At 39.6% G+C, this 12,235-nt stretch overlaps 1 protein-coding gene across 3 annotated transcripts in view; it reads left to right on the top strand.

Moving 5' to 3' along the window:
- Positions 1-12,235, top strand: part of MKLN1 (muskelin 1) — an 86,847-nt gene that overhangs the window by 64,801 nt on the left and 9,811 nt on the right. For all 3 annotated transcript variants that reach the window (XM_026091309.1, XM_026091308.1, XM_026091310.1), the window contains 4 exons: positions 4,143-4,290; positions 5,435-5,549; positions 7,595-7,734; positions 10,117-10,219. In XM_026091309.1, the coding sequence (XP_025947094.1) occupies positions 4,143-4,290; positions 5,435-5,549; positions 7,595-7,734; positions 10,117-10,219 (506 nt within the window). The remainder of the gene's footprint in view (positions 1-4,142; positions 4,291-5,434; positions 5,550-7,594; positions 7,735-10,116; positions 10,220-12,235) is intronic.

Genomic DNA, 12,235 nt, shown 5'->3' with positions numbered 1-12,235 from the left:
ACTACATGCCTTGTATCACTGTTTTCCCAATGCTATGTTTCAAAGCTGTTTAAAAACATGCTGTAGCATCTCTTCAAAGGAGAGAGGTTGGGTTTAATTTCCAAGCTTTTTAGTGCTATGAGAACCACCTCTGTGTGAACTCCGATCTACTGCTTTGCAAGCTCTGCGTCTGTGAAAACTCTTTTCTTATTTATGCACTGGCAGCAGCAAACCTTGTGCGCAAAACAACAGTATCTGCACATGCAAGCCAAAAAATGCTCAGTTTCCTGAAGTCATCGCTATGATCAAATGCTTGTGAGTAAGGGATCTTAGAAGTGCTGCATGATCTTCTATAGAAGCTTTGCCATACGTTACATTTAAATGAAAATTATACTGTAGAGGGTAAGACAGCATCTTATGAAAGCTTTGTCAGGAATTACTACTTGTTTGTGTAACTGGCTGCATGTTCAGAACTAAAGGCCTGTTTGGCTGAATGTCACTTTCAGATATTGAGGCCATAAGCTTTATATTTTTGATATTTCAAAATAAATGGAAGTGAAAAGTTTTGGAGAGAGGATTCAGACATCTAATTTTCAGTTACTTATCGCCCTTCTGCTCTGGACTGCTTAATGAGGTTCTGGGATAAAATGCAGCGGGACATGAAAAATATTCACGATCTATTGGACTTGCTTACAGGATTGATTGTGTTTAGTATTTTCTTGGTACTGCTTTTCCTCTTTAATCAGTAACGTACTGTCATGGGAGCCGAATTAGCATTGCTGTGCAACTGGCCACATTCAAAACAAACTGGGTTRAGTTCTCGGGCGCTGTTTTATGTCCTTTGAGCTGTCTGCCCAAGGCTGAGCTGAGCAGTACCTGGGCCTGAGAGGCGTTTTGAACGGGCGTGAAATCAGTGGAGATTAGCTCCAAAGCCAATTTACATCTACTTATTTATGCAAAGAAGTGGAGGAGTTAAGGGGACGGGGATGGAGCGGAGCTCCCGTGCAGCCATCCTTACCTCTAATGGACCCTTTGAATCTAGTGCGTCGTAAAATAACAGTTCTTATAGGCCACGTGTATCGTCGCATCTGATCCTCATCCCGTGTTGTTTATCGCTTTTTACTCGTGATCCTGAAACTTCAAAGAAGTAACCAGTAAGTGGTTACTATCGCAGGTTCAATTTAATTTCGTATGTGCAGGATTTAGTTTGCTTTGTAGCTTACGTTTTGTTAGCTAAATGTCCYGAGTATCTTTCACAAGTTTACAGCCTCTCTTTAATACGCCGACCTCAGTCGGTTGCRTTACATCCCCTATTTACTGCAAGTCCTTTGCGTTTGCAGATTATGAAGCTCTCTTACCCCCTAGTGGAACTGTTTGTCAGTCGTCATGATTTTATTAGTAACCCTTGTGCTCTGTGTAGGATCAGACTTTCTGGGCAAAGATGTTTTTGAAGTTTCTGTTGTGTTTAAAATCTCGCATGTTACACGGTAATAGGGAGGTGCTGTGGTAGTTTCTCATTTCCTCTTCATTTTATTTTCAGGGACTTGTTAACCTTTTTATTTATTTATTTATTTATTRAGTTGCATTRGCTCTAACTTTCTCGTTCTGTCTCTGAAAAAGATTGGGTGTCAACTTTGTCTAATCTAAGGCCCTGCTTAAATGTGGTTTCTAAATAATTGGTTAGACAGGTGAAAGATTTTAGTTTATATAATAAGTTGTTCCTCGTCTTAGACCCCCTACAAGTGCAGGGATATGTATTTTTGCTTATTTAGGAGTTTTACATTTTGAACAGTGTCAATAAGAGATTGATGTACAATTGAGGGAGGCCTGGTATTACTTGATTTCAGTTTTGATTATAGTTGCTGCAAATAAACCCTGTTCTTATTACCAAAAGTGGTAAAACAGATGCTGACCTTGGGAGATTTTTTCCTCCTCCATTATTTAAAGAATAATTTCAACTTCAGAAAATCAAGCATAAACTAGATAAAAAATCATTTATTTAACGACATTAATGGGATGGGACTTCTCTAGACAAGTTTCGTGCGTGCTTCCTGTATCAATGGGAATATACTAACAGTGTTCCTCATAATTATAATTTCATTTCAGTGAGACTGAGGTATTAAGGCTCTGAAGACATGCATGCTTTTTTTTCTTTAAACCTGACATGGTCCTTAGTAGTCAAACCAGCAGATAAGGTTGCAAAGACATTTTTTATTTACATTAACAGTGCTGATCAGATGTGGATGTCTCTCGTGCCGGGAATTTCACAAATATGCCTTGAATTCAATCCTTCTGGGTCCACGCTTATGCCAAACAAACATGTTGCATAATACTTTTCAAAAATTGATATTTAGTCTATAGTTGTTTCTTTTTTTGCTCTCAGATTCCTTATTGGGTGGCTTCTACAGTACCTCATTATTCTGATTTAAAAACTTCCTTGTGGCTTGTAACTAAAACAAGCTACGTAGTAGTTCTTGTGCCAGCATTGTTCCTTGCTTTGTGTTGTTTTTTTTTTCCCCCTACTGCTCTGTCACCCATTTGCCTATAAACTGGATGAATTTTCCTCGGAAACTTCATGACAAAATTAAAGGTCAAAATAGGCAGGCTTACGCTGGTGAGCGCTTCGACGGCTCTGCTACTGCTTTCTGTAAACGCGTAAGGAAGGATTTTGTCAATGTGACTCTGAAAATGCGGTATTTGAATATACTTCAGTTTCTACTTATGTTTACGTATGAATTAAGCACTTTCTAGAAAACAGTTTGTTTTTCAATTTTCGTAAACATTTCAGTAAGGACTTAAAGAAGCTGTAGCAAACCAGATGCTGTCTAGAAGCTTTAAACTGACTTTTATTGCCTTCCTGGCCTACCAGCTGAGAACAGTGAAGCATCAGACCAAAACCTATTACAGAATAGGCTTGTAAAATACTGTTTTGTCCATTTTTAAACGGCAATATTAAATGGTTTGTTAGCACGGGGCTTGTTTTCTAGGCTGTGTGTGCAGTTCGTAGTTAATTGCAGGGAAGAATTTGCAAAATACAAGAGTTCTGAGAATTTTTCATGCCAAAAATCTTGATTGAGGGCCAGGAACCTCTACCAGCCTTTGTAAACTGACCCAGAAAGAGAAATGAGACAAACAGGATCTGTAAACAAAGATCACGTGCTCTTCACAAATACATTTTGGAAGCATGGTTGCCTAGGGAAACAGGAAATGGGAATTATACAACAAACAGCAAGGACTGCCAAACAAATTTGATGACCTTTTTTTCGGGAAATTATGATGAAAACTGCTGGAATCCTCAGTATTTTGCCATATTTCTAAATCTGAAGGTGGAGCAGAAGAATAGCTTAGTAATTACASCACAACTCTTTAGAAAATACAGAAAACTTCCTTTAGGACAAAGATTTCAAGGAAGCAATGTGAGGCTGTGAGCTGCGTAATTGAGTTTCATCTTCAACTTTTATATTGAGCTTTCAGGAATCAGTGCTTCCTTTTGCAGAGGAGATGATAACAAAATGACTTCCGATCTGCAAGGATCATCTAGCTCTATCCAAAGGCAGTTTAAAAAGTGAAATAGCACCGTCCATACCTTTCACTAGGAAGGAGCAGCTTTCAGCATGCGTTTTGTGCTCCCAGGAGTTACAGAAAACAAGGCAATAATCAAGAGAATTTGTAGAGGACTTGTCCTTGGGAGGGAAGGAGTCGGTCTCTGGCTGTTGTGTCCTCCCCTCTTCCCTCTCTCCCTCCTTTGGGCCTGGGGAAGAAGCGAATTGTTTGCTCTGTGACTTCTTCACAGCTCCTATTTTGAGATGTGCCGTTTCATGTTTAAGTTGTGGTAAATAATAAGGGCACTGGAGGAGAGGTCATAGAAACACCAGCTTGGGATCGCTCAGTCCATTGCTCTCTTTAGTATGACAGATGAAGAGGTGAAACTAATTAAACTTTAAAAAGACTAAAATGGGGAAACGAGGTACTGAAGTTAGGCTTGAGACATTCTTTATCCCAGAATACTGAGAAGATAGCTGTGTAAAATTACATGCTTTGTACCATAGATATTGGTAAATCTGCCGTACTGTAGAGGGAGGGAAATGTCAAAGTTCAATTTCTTGGATTCTTTCCTGCATCATCTTTTGTTTTCCGAGTTTAACAATTTTTTTTTTTGTCAGTTCCAATGACAGGTTTCACTCAAAGGGCTACCATTGATCCAGAACTGAACGAAATCCATGTCTTATCAGGGCTCAGTAAAGACAAAGAGAAGCGGGAAGAGAACGTTAGGAACTCTTTCTGGATTTATGACATTGTGAGGAACAGCTGGTAAGTAGATGAGAGCTGAATTATTTCTAACATCTACGCTGACTTCCTTTAGAAAGCAGCCCTACATGATCATGTTTCCCAAGTAACTCTGTAGCCTGGTATGACCAAGCAATGGTAATCTTGAAGACTACTGAGTTCCTTCCAAGTACCTGTTTTTCCTATATTCTATAGGAAGAGAGAGACCATAGAAATAAAACAAATGAAGGAGGGAGGTTGTGCGAGCTCCTGCTTTGTTAGAGACAGGTGGAGGGTCAAGAGGGAAAAGGAGGTAAGTCTTTATAAGGACTTTTTCCCACAGGAAAAGCTCAGGTCCAAGGTTCATCATCCACACAGCAAATTCAGTCAAATGAAAGTTGCAGACTGATAGAAAGCCAGGTGTCATTTGCTCCAGTGTACATGGTACTAGTTATTGGAAATTAAGGAAGCTGTTCTGCTCTGTGTGTGAATGGTGATGGAGAAGAGTTCATGCCAGATCTGTCAGCTCTTTCCAGACTGTATACAGTGGCATTTCAGGTAACTGCTAGATCCAGTGTTTTGAGAGAACGTCCCCTCATCTGTTTGCTGTATGGTACTTGGTAGCTGGTTGCCACTGTCCCTTTCTAGAGCTGGCAGTGTTTCTCTGTTAAAGTTCTCTTCAAAACTAGGACAAATCACATTGAAGGGTGAGAATGGCTCTTAAAAACGGGCCTTCAGTTAGGGGGAAAAAAAATGCTTTGTTAAAATTTGCAGCCTAGGGTTCCCATAGCACTAATGTATCTAAGTTGCTACTCTGCCTAAAGAAAATTCTTCATGCAGGCAATTCTCTTACTGAGCAATATAGCATCTAAAGATACCTCCAATATATCTATGTGCTAGATACACACAGCTAATGACATGGAACTTGTATGTTTTCTGGATTTTTTTTTTCTTCTTTGGCTTGTGCTCATGGACTGTTCAGTCAAGATGGCATTTTGTCAGATTGTTGGATATATTTCTTTGCAAAGCTAAAAACAGGGATGGGATTAAAGAGGACAGTATATGGAGAAGTAAGAAAATGGTCAGTGTTGTATGCCAAGTGGTTCTAATTGAATGTTTGTAGCCTTTCAGTAACTTTTTCTACTTCCTGTAGGTACTACTGACCATTACTTACTGCCTTGTATTTCAGGTCTTGCGTCTATAAGAATGACCAAGCAGCAAAAGAGAATCCCGGTAAAAGCCTTCAGGAAGAGGAGCCCTGCCCAAGGTTTGCCCACCAACTGGTGTACGATGAGTTGCACAAGGTATGAGTGCTCAGATACAGGGGCAGTAATTTTAGTCTTGTCACTCTTCCAGTGTAGTCATTTCTATTAGGTCGGCTTCCATTTCATCAAAGATAGTACAGTGAATATGGCTTTTTATTTATTGTTTGGGCTTGTGGGGTAGGTAATTTCAGTTAACTTGTCATTGCCTTTTGAAATAAAGTGACGAGGTACTTCTGTGAGTACAAAGTAGACTTGGTAGCTTCTGGATACAATCAAAATGCAGGCAATGGGCTATATTAAACCTACTGAGTTTATCAAGTGGCTAGCTTGTAGCTGTTCTTATATTTGAGAACAACTGAAGCTTGGTGCATTATTCTCAGGGACTTAATCTCAAAACCTCTTTTAGTGACTTCGGAGTTATTTCTTTTCTCAAGATCATCCCTCTAAATGGTCACAGATAGTTACCAACACTTCTGTGAGAAAGTGTGTTTGAATGAGCTAAGCAAATGGTTAAGAATCTGTTCCAACAGAGATGCCTTACTTATCCGGTATGTCAGAAGCAAAAGTCATTCTTTAGCATTATCTGACTTTTGCACACCTGTGCTTGGTAATTATAGTTAAAATGAATTGTTTATGGTGTACATGACCGCTCAATAAACTTAGGGCTTTGTGTATGTTAACCAATAAAATCTAAATCCAAAGATTAGGTTACTCTAACTTCATTAACCTATGATTTTAAATTACTGTGACATGCTCACTTACCCTTACTCCAGTATTCTGTGATTAAAATCAACTGTTTCTAAATTTTGTTTTATTTATTCTGAAACATGGTCTGAACTGAATTAGACTTATCATTCCATAGGATGTTAATTCAATTTGGGAAACCTAACTAGTTTAAAAGTTTGGGGATGTTTAAGGAAGAATAGATGCAACTTCTGTATGGAGAATTTGTATTGTTTCTTTGTCACATACATTAGTGATAGAATGTAAATGTTGTTATACTTAAAAGTGAACAATTGAGGGTAAAGTACCATGAGACTGAACAGAATTTTGTAAGTTACTGTGAGGGTTTCTAAATCGTGGCAGTTGCCCAGCTTTACTCTGTCTAAAGAGCTGTTTGATGTGCTTGTTTTGAAGAGTCTTATTTTTAGAAACCTCTGTTCAAGTGACCTTTCTAAAGTCCTCTGGTATAAATAAGGAGAGCCTACATCAGTGGGATGTAGAATACATTGTTTTGAGTGATTATTTTTAAAGCTGTGGAGAAAGGTAGCCTGTTAGACTTCTTGAACCTCAGTATTTGAAAATCCTTTGTGACGTGTTTAATATCAACAGTTCAGAATCTGAAATACCAAATGATGTGGAAAAAAAGTGAAGAAATAAACAACCCTCTTTTTAATGCTTCCACTTTTCTTGAGATTTACCTCTCTGAGACTGTAAGTCTAGCCTTGTATTTCAGAAGCGTATCTTAAAATGAACAAAAACGCTGCTAAAGACTGCTTTTTTTCTTTTGAGCTACCTTGAAGAAAAAATGAATTTTGTGCACAGTTATATTAAGTGGCAGGCTAATTAAACAGACATTAAAGTGATGTTCAGTATCACGGTTTTGCTAACTTGCAATTGCAGTAACAGTCTCTTCCAGAGACTATGGAAATATTTTTCTCTGCAAATCAAATTAAGGCTAGCTGGAGCCTATGGGACAAGCGGGGGACACCAGCCCTATTTATGTCATCTCCCAAGATTAGTTGAGCATGTTGGTCACTTCTGAGCATCTTTAGGACTTCCCACTCATGTTGCCAGTCTTTGGGGAGCATAGTGGTCTTCTCYGACCCAAGGAAAGGGCTGCTTGCCTGCACCATGGTGCTTTCGTTAGTGTGTCTTCCCTTAGAATACTTTGCGTGGAGCAGTTTTGTGAGTGAGGTTGTAAAAACTCTTTAATGCCTTTGATTGTATTTTGAGACAGCTTATATTTCAGGTGGTCTATAAAGTCCTCTTATTGAGGCTTCCTTATAAGCTTATAATGTTTCTTCTTTAAACAAAGATGTACATAAACAATCAACTTCTTGATCTGCATCTCATTTACTTAGGTTCATTACTTATTTGGAGGGAATCCTGGCAAGTCCTGCTCTCCAAAGATGAGATTAGATGATTTCTGGTCTCTGAAGCTCTGTCGACCTTCAAAGGAATACCTGCTAAGACACTGCAAATACCTCATAAGAAAGCACAGGTATAGAAACACAAAAGATTTTCTTCAATTATTTCTCACAAGTGCCTGGTTATATGATGGTCTGCAAGTCTTGTGATTATTTAAAAAAATAAAAATAAATAAAAGTAGTGGGACCAGGATTAAACTATAGACTTGCAGTAACTGACTTTTCTCTAGTTTTACTGCGCTTTTCTAAAGCGAGAAAAATCTGGAAGTTGTGTGGGAAATCATGGAGAATTTTTAAATTTTCCTTTTCACTCTGCTGCTCATCATCATGTGTTTTGGTACTGTCACCTCCCAAGGAAATGGAGTATGTTTCTGAAGCAGCATGCTAGGAGATAGTAACAGCTCACAAGGATGCTAATGAAGTCTGGGGGTTGGATTCGTTTGCACATCTGAGACTCATCCGAAGTTGGGTCATCACTGTTTCCCATTCAGAATCACTTAAAGATCTCACTTATGCAGAATTCAGCTACACTGTGTGATGCAATGCTTGCACTCCGGATGTTTCAGAGCCTCCTTATATTTGCTAGTTAGAGCAAAAGCTTTTCAAAATCAGGCTTATGGTATTGCCTTAAGCAAGAAATTGCAGTAGTGAGAGAGCCTTACAAGATCCAGCAAATGATTTGAAGTTGATAAATGTCTCTTTCTGCATTCTTGGTGAGAATCCTTCATTATCGAGCTCTGCCCAGAGTTGGAGGTCAATTTTTACTAATGGTATTTTACTTCAGAGGCAGCAAGCAAATCATTATAGTCAAGGGTCTGTGGCTGGATGAGCCCTTTTGCAGAGTAGCCGTGTAACGGGGGGTACCTACAAGAACCAGTAAAGGTCTTGCCAGTAACCTGGGAGGCTTATTAACTCATGATATATTGCCTGCAGACACTGCTTCGGGTTACTTGTTTTCACTTGCTTAAATTGCACTCCAAAGAAATGCTGCTGCATCCTGTCTGGCAGAAGTTTGTTTTTTATGCACTGTGTTCCCATTTCTTGGAGTATATGGGAGGGAGCCCAAACGTGACCAGCCTGGGACTGATATGGTGGGTGCATTGCTGGAATTCATATGCCTCTCGAGGCCTGAGCTGACCTGCACAGTCACTTGGATATCCATTCACTGCACTCCCCAGAGCTCTAGGCACCAGATAAGGTGCCTAGACCACGGTGCAGATCTACTGGATCAGCTGGAATCCCGTTTGACCTGTTAGCTTGTTTAGTACCAGCCAGTCATAGTGGAGCCAAGCTGGTGTGGTGTAGAGGTGAAGTCTTGATGGCATTTTTTAAGGTATCTCAGCTCTCTGGATCATAGAGATATCTAAGAAAATCTCTGTAAACGTTTGGAAGAAATTATGTTTAATTAGCAAAATGTTGGGTACATCAGGTAACAGACAAATTTTTTATGCTCCTTGGATTGTCTAAGTGACTTGGATCTCAAGACAGTTTCAAAACTTGGGCTGCAGATACCCTCAGCAGTGTAAATAGCCACATAGATGACCCGAATCAAAATATGATGACATAGTTAAATCCATTCCACATGACTTCTTATGGAAAATAGCCTATCAATCTGATAAAGATAACTGAAATATATTATGAATAAAATACCTTGCTTTCTTGTAAGGCAGCTGATACAAGGCTAGTACAGTAAAGTACCTGAGAACTCTTTTTTTTGGTCCTGGTCTCCGGAATCCAGAATTCTGTCTCAGCCATTTTTAGTACAACACTGTGGGAAAGTTTGATGTTATGTGTTGATGATTCAGAAGACGGCACGCAGTGTGAGATACTGCTGAGAACTAGGTGATAGGGGGGAGAAATAATTTTAAACCTTGCCACTATCTAGGCTTACGTGCCCAACTCAGTGCTCTATCCTCAGTGAGCAGACATACTTCCCTACTGAGCCCGAAATCTTTTTCTGAGAGTAGATGGGTACATTTCTTTCTTCAGAGAATTCAGAGGTTACCGTTTCCCTTTATTAAAAGAAAGTGGGAAAAGAATGAGGGTTGTCCACATTTGAACTGTTGGACATGGGGTGCTTCTCATACCTTCCTTCTCTTGTGCGTGGGAAACCTGGGCTAAATGCCTTTATATCCATGTATAGCAACTTCGCATGCTTTTAAACAATTCTAATAAATGGAGCATCGTACTTTGCTCTTGCAGTCTTCCCCCCTGCACCCCCCTCACACACACAAAAAAAAGAAAAGGAAAAAAAAAAAAGAAAACTCCTCATGTTTCAGTCTGGCCTGAAAGCACCTACTCTAGCAAAAATGAGGCTGAGATGCCATGAACATTTTTATTTGGAAATATTTGGCTGAAAATTTTGTAAGATAGGTTTTGCTCTGGGTAGAGGTGGTTGTATTTAGTAATGAAGGAAACGGTTGCATTCGAGTTGTCTGTCTCTTCTTTCTTTGCAGGTTTGAAGAAAAAGCTCAAACTGACCCTCTTAGTGCACTGAAGTACCTACAGAATGATTTGTATGTAACTGTGGATCACTCGGACCCTGAGGAGACGAAAGAGGTAAGGATGAAAATGTTCATCTTTTTTAGTTAAAAAAGAAATGTAAATCCTGTTCTCATGTGGAAGTTCTAGCACAAATTTTAAGCATCTTAAATCTTGTTTTTATTCACTTTGAAAAAAGCTCTACCAGTGCATGACACTTTATTGTATATTTTTGCCATGCTGAAGATCATACTACCTTAGAAACAGTGGTTTTACAACTGCAGTTCCAGATAAAATAGCATTTGTACTCTTACTAGTGAAGACTAGGCCTTTGTTTTAATTCCTACGTACTGTTGTGTATTTTGGGAGCTTTAATTGAAATGTAGACTCTCTTAAATGTCATGAGTCTGTGGTTGGTTGTGCAGCAGAAAGCGAATAGAAACTCTTATGCACGCTGCCCTTGGCTTGTCAATATTAAATAGCTCTGGGAGAGGGAAAGACCTTTTCTCTAGATYATCTGTATTTCTGAAAGTAGATTGTATATATACATTGCTTGCTAACCTTAAAACTCTTATTTCCTCTGCCTTTTGAATATTATCCAGTGAGCATGTTCTTTGGTTTGTTCCAGGAATTTGTTCCCATTTCCTGTTTTGATTCCATTACCGCAGTATGTGTCACTTTACAAAAAGGATTAAAGAAATAGTGTAAAGTGTCAGATAAGACGGTTGATTTTTGCTGTTAATTTGCACATGCGACTTCAGGCAGCCAGTTAGCTGTATGAGCATTCAGCACTAGTCAGGTAGATGAGGAAGAGGAGATAACAGTCCTTACGCTCTTCTGTTACTGACTTCTGAAGTCAGTTGACGATTCCTTTTATGAAATTTGCAGTAGGAGAATGGACACTGTTAGTCTGTGCTGAGTCTCTGGATTAAATCACTTAATCTTCTGGTTTTAACTCATTACTTTAGAATTACCATGATACAGGCACTAAAAGTTTTTTTTTTGTTGGTTTTTTTTGGTGTGAGTAGGAATATCCTTATATTTGCGCAGTATAGAATTGAAGTGTTGCAGAAATTAAGAAGAACATTTATTCTTATCAGGATCTTGGAATTGATCACATTTGATTGTCATAAATGATGCTTAGTCTTTATGAACTTCTGTGGCCCAACAAAACATTTAAATTAAGTGTCGTGTCAATAAGTTCTCTGTTAGATAGTTTCTTACTGAAACTATCCGTTATCAAGTATCTTCACATCTTTTCGAGCCATKTCTAGCACAGAAGAGAGAAGTAACAGAATACGTCGGGGTGCTCAGCCCAATTAGGCCCTGCCTTACCACTTTGCTCTTCCTATTTGAACCTGCTGCAATAACCGTTCTGATGCCCTCTTCCCCCCCTTATCTCCCCTCGTCCCCCCAAACCGCTATAACAGCGTCCTGTGTCCTGTCCACGTCATGCCTGTGTTCTCGTAGCCCCACCRTGCCATGGTGTGTCCTTGCCAAGCTGTTCCTAAAGAGATCTGGCCTAGCTGGCTGTGCCTGAACCAAAAGCGTGCACGGTGTGGTCAGCAAGCTCCTCTCCTGTTTGGTTTCTGGCTAAAGCTGGACGGCTCGTGCTGCCTCCTGTCCCCGGTAACCCAAAGAAATTGCCCTAAAGGTTGTATACAGTGCGTATCTGGCAAGGAGGATCCTTTAATATGTTATGGCGCCTGATATTGCCGCTTCAGTGCATGGTATTTAACTTGTCTGCCTTATAAGGCTGAAGAATTTACCTGACTGCATGAACTTCTCAGGTTTAGGGGAAAAGTGCTAGTTCTATTACACAGAATAGAAATATAATTGAAGGGGAGGGGAAAAGTGCCCTCTTTCACAGCAGGTGCTGATGTTCTGCATTCACTTTTATGCTCTGCTGTGTGAGCTTAGGTAGCTTGAACCGACCGAGTGAATGTGTTGAGCATCGTTTCTTTGTGGGCCTAGTGCCTGAGCTAGGCCAAAYTGATTAGCTTCCATCTTTCCTGCTTGTCTGTCAGATCGACACACACATGCTGCTCAGCAGAATTCCAGCTTCAGTTCCAGCGGTCTCCTAAATTTGTTTAA

The sequence above is a fragment of the Apteryx rowi genome, unplaced genomic scaffold (assembly GCF_003343035.1).
Source record: "Apteryx rowi isolate R43461 unplaced genomic scaffold, aptRow1 scaffold_9, whole genome shotgun sequence".
Classification (NCBI taxonomy): domain Eukaryota; kingdom Metazoa; phylum Chordata; class Aves; order Apterygiformes; family Apterygidae; genus Apteryx; species Apteryx rowi.
Note: the sequence above shows the minus strand (reverse complement) of the source record. Positions and strands in the feature narration are given on the sequence as shown.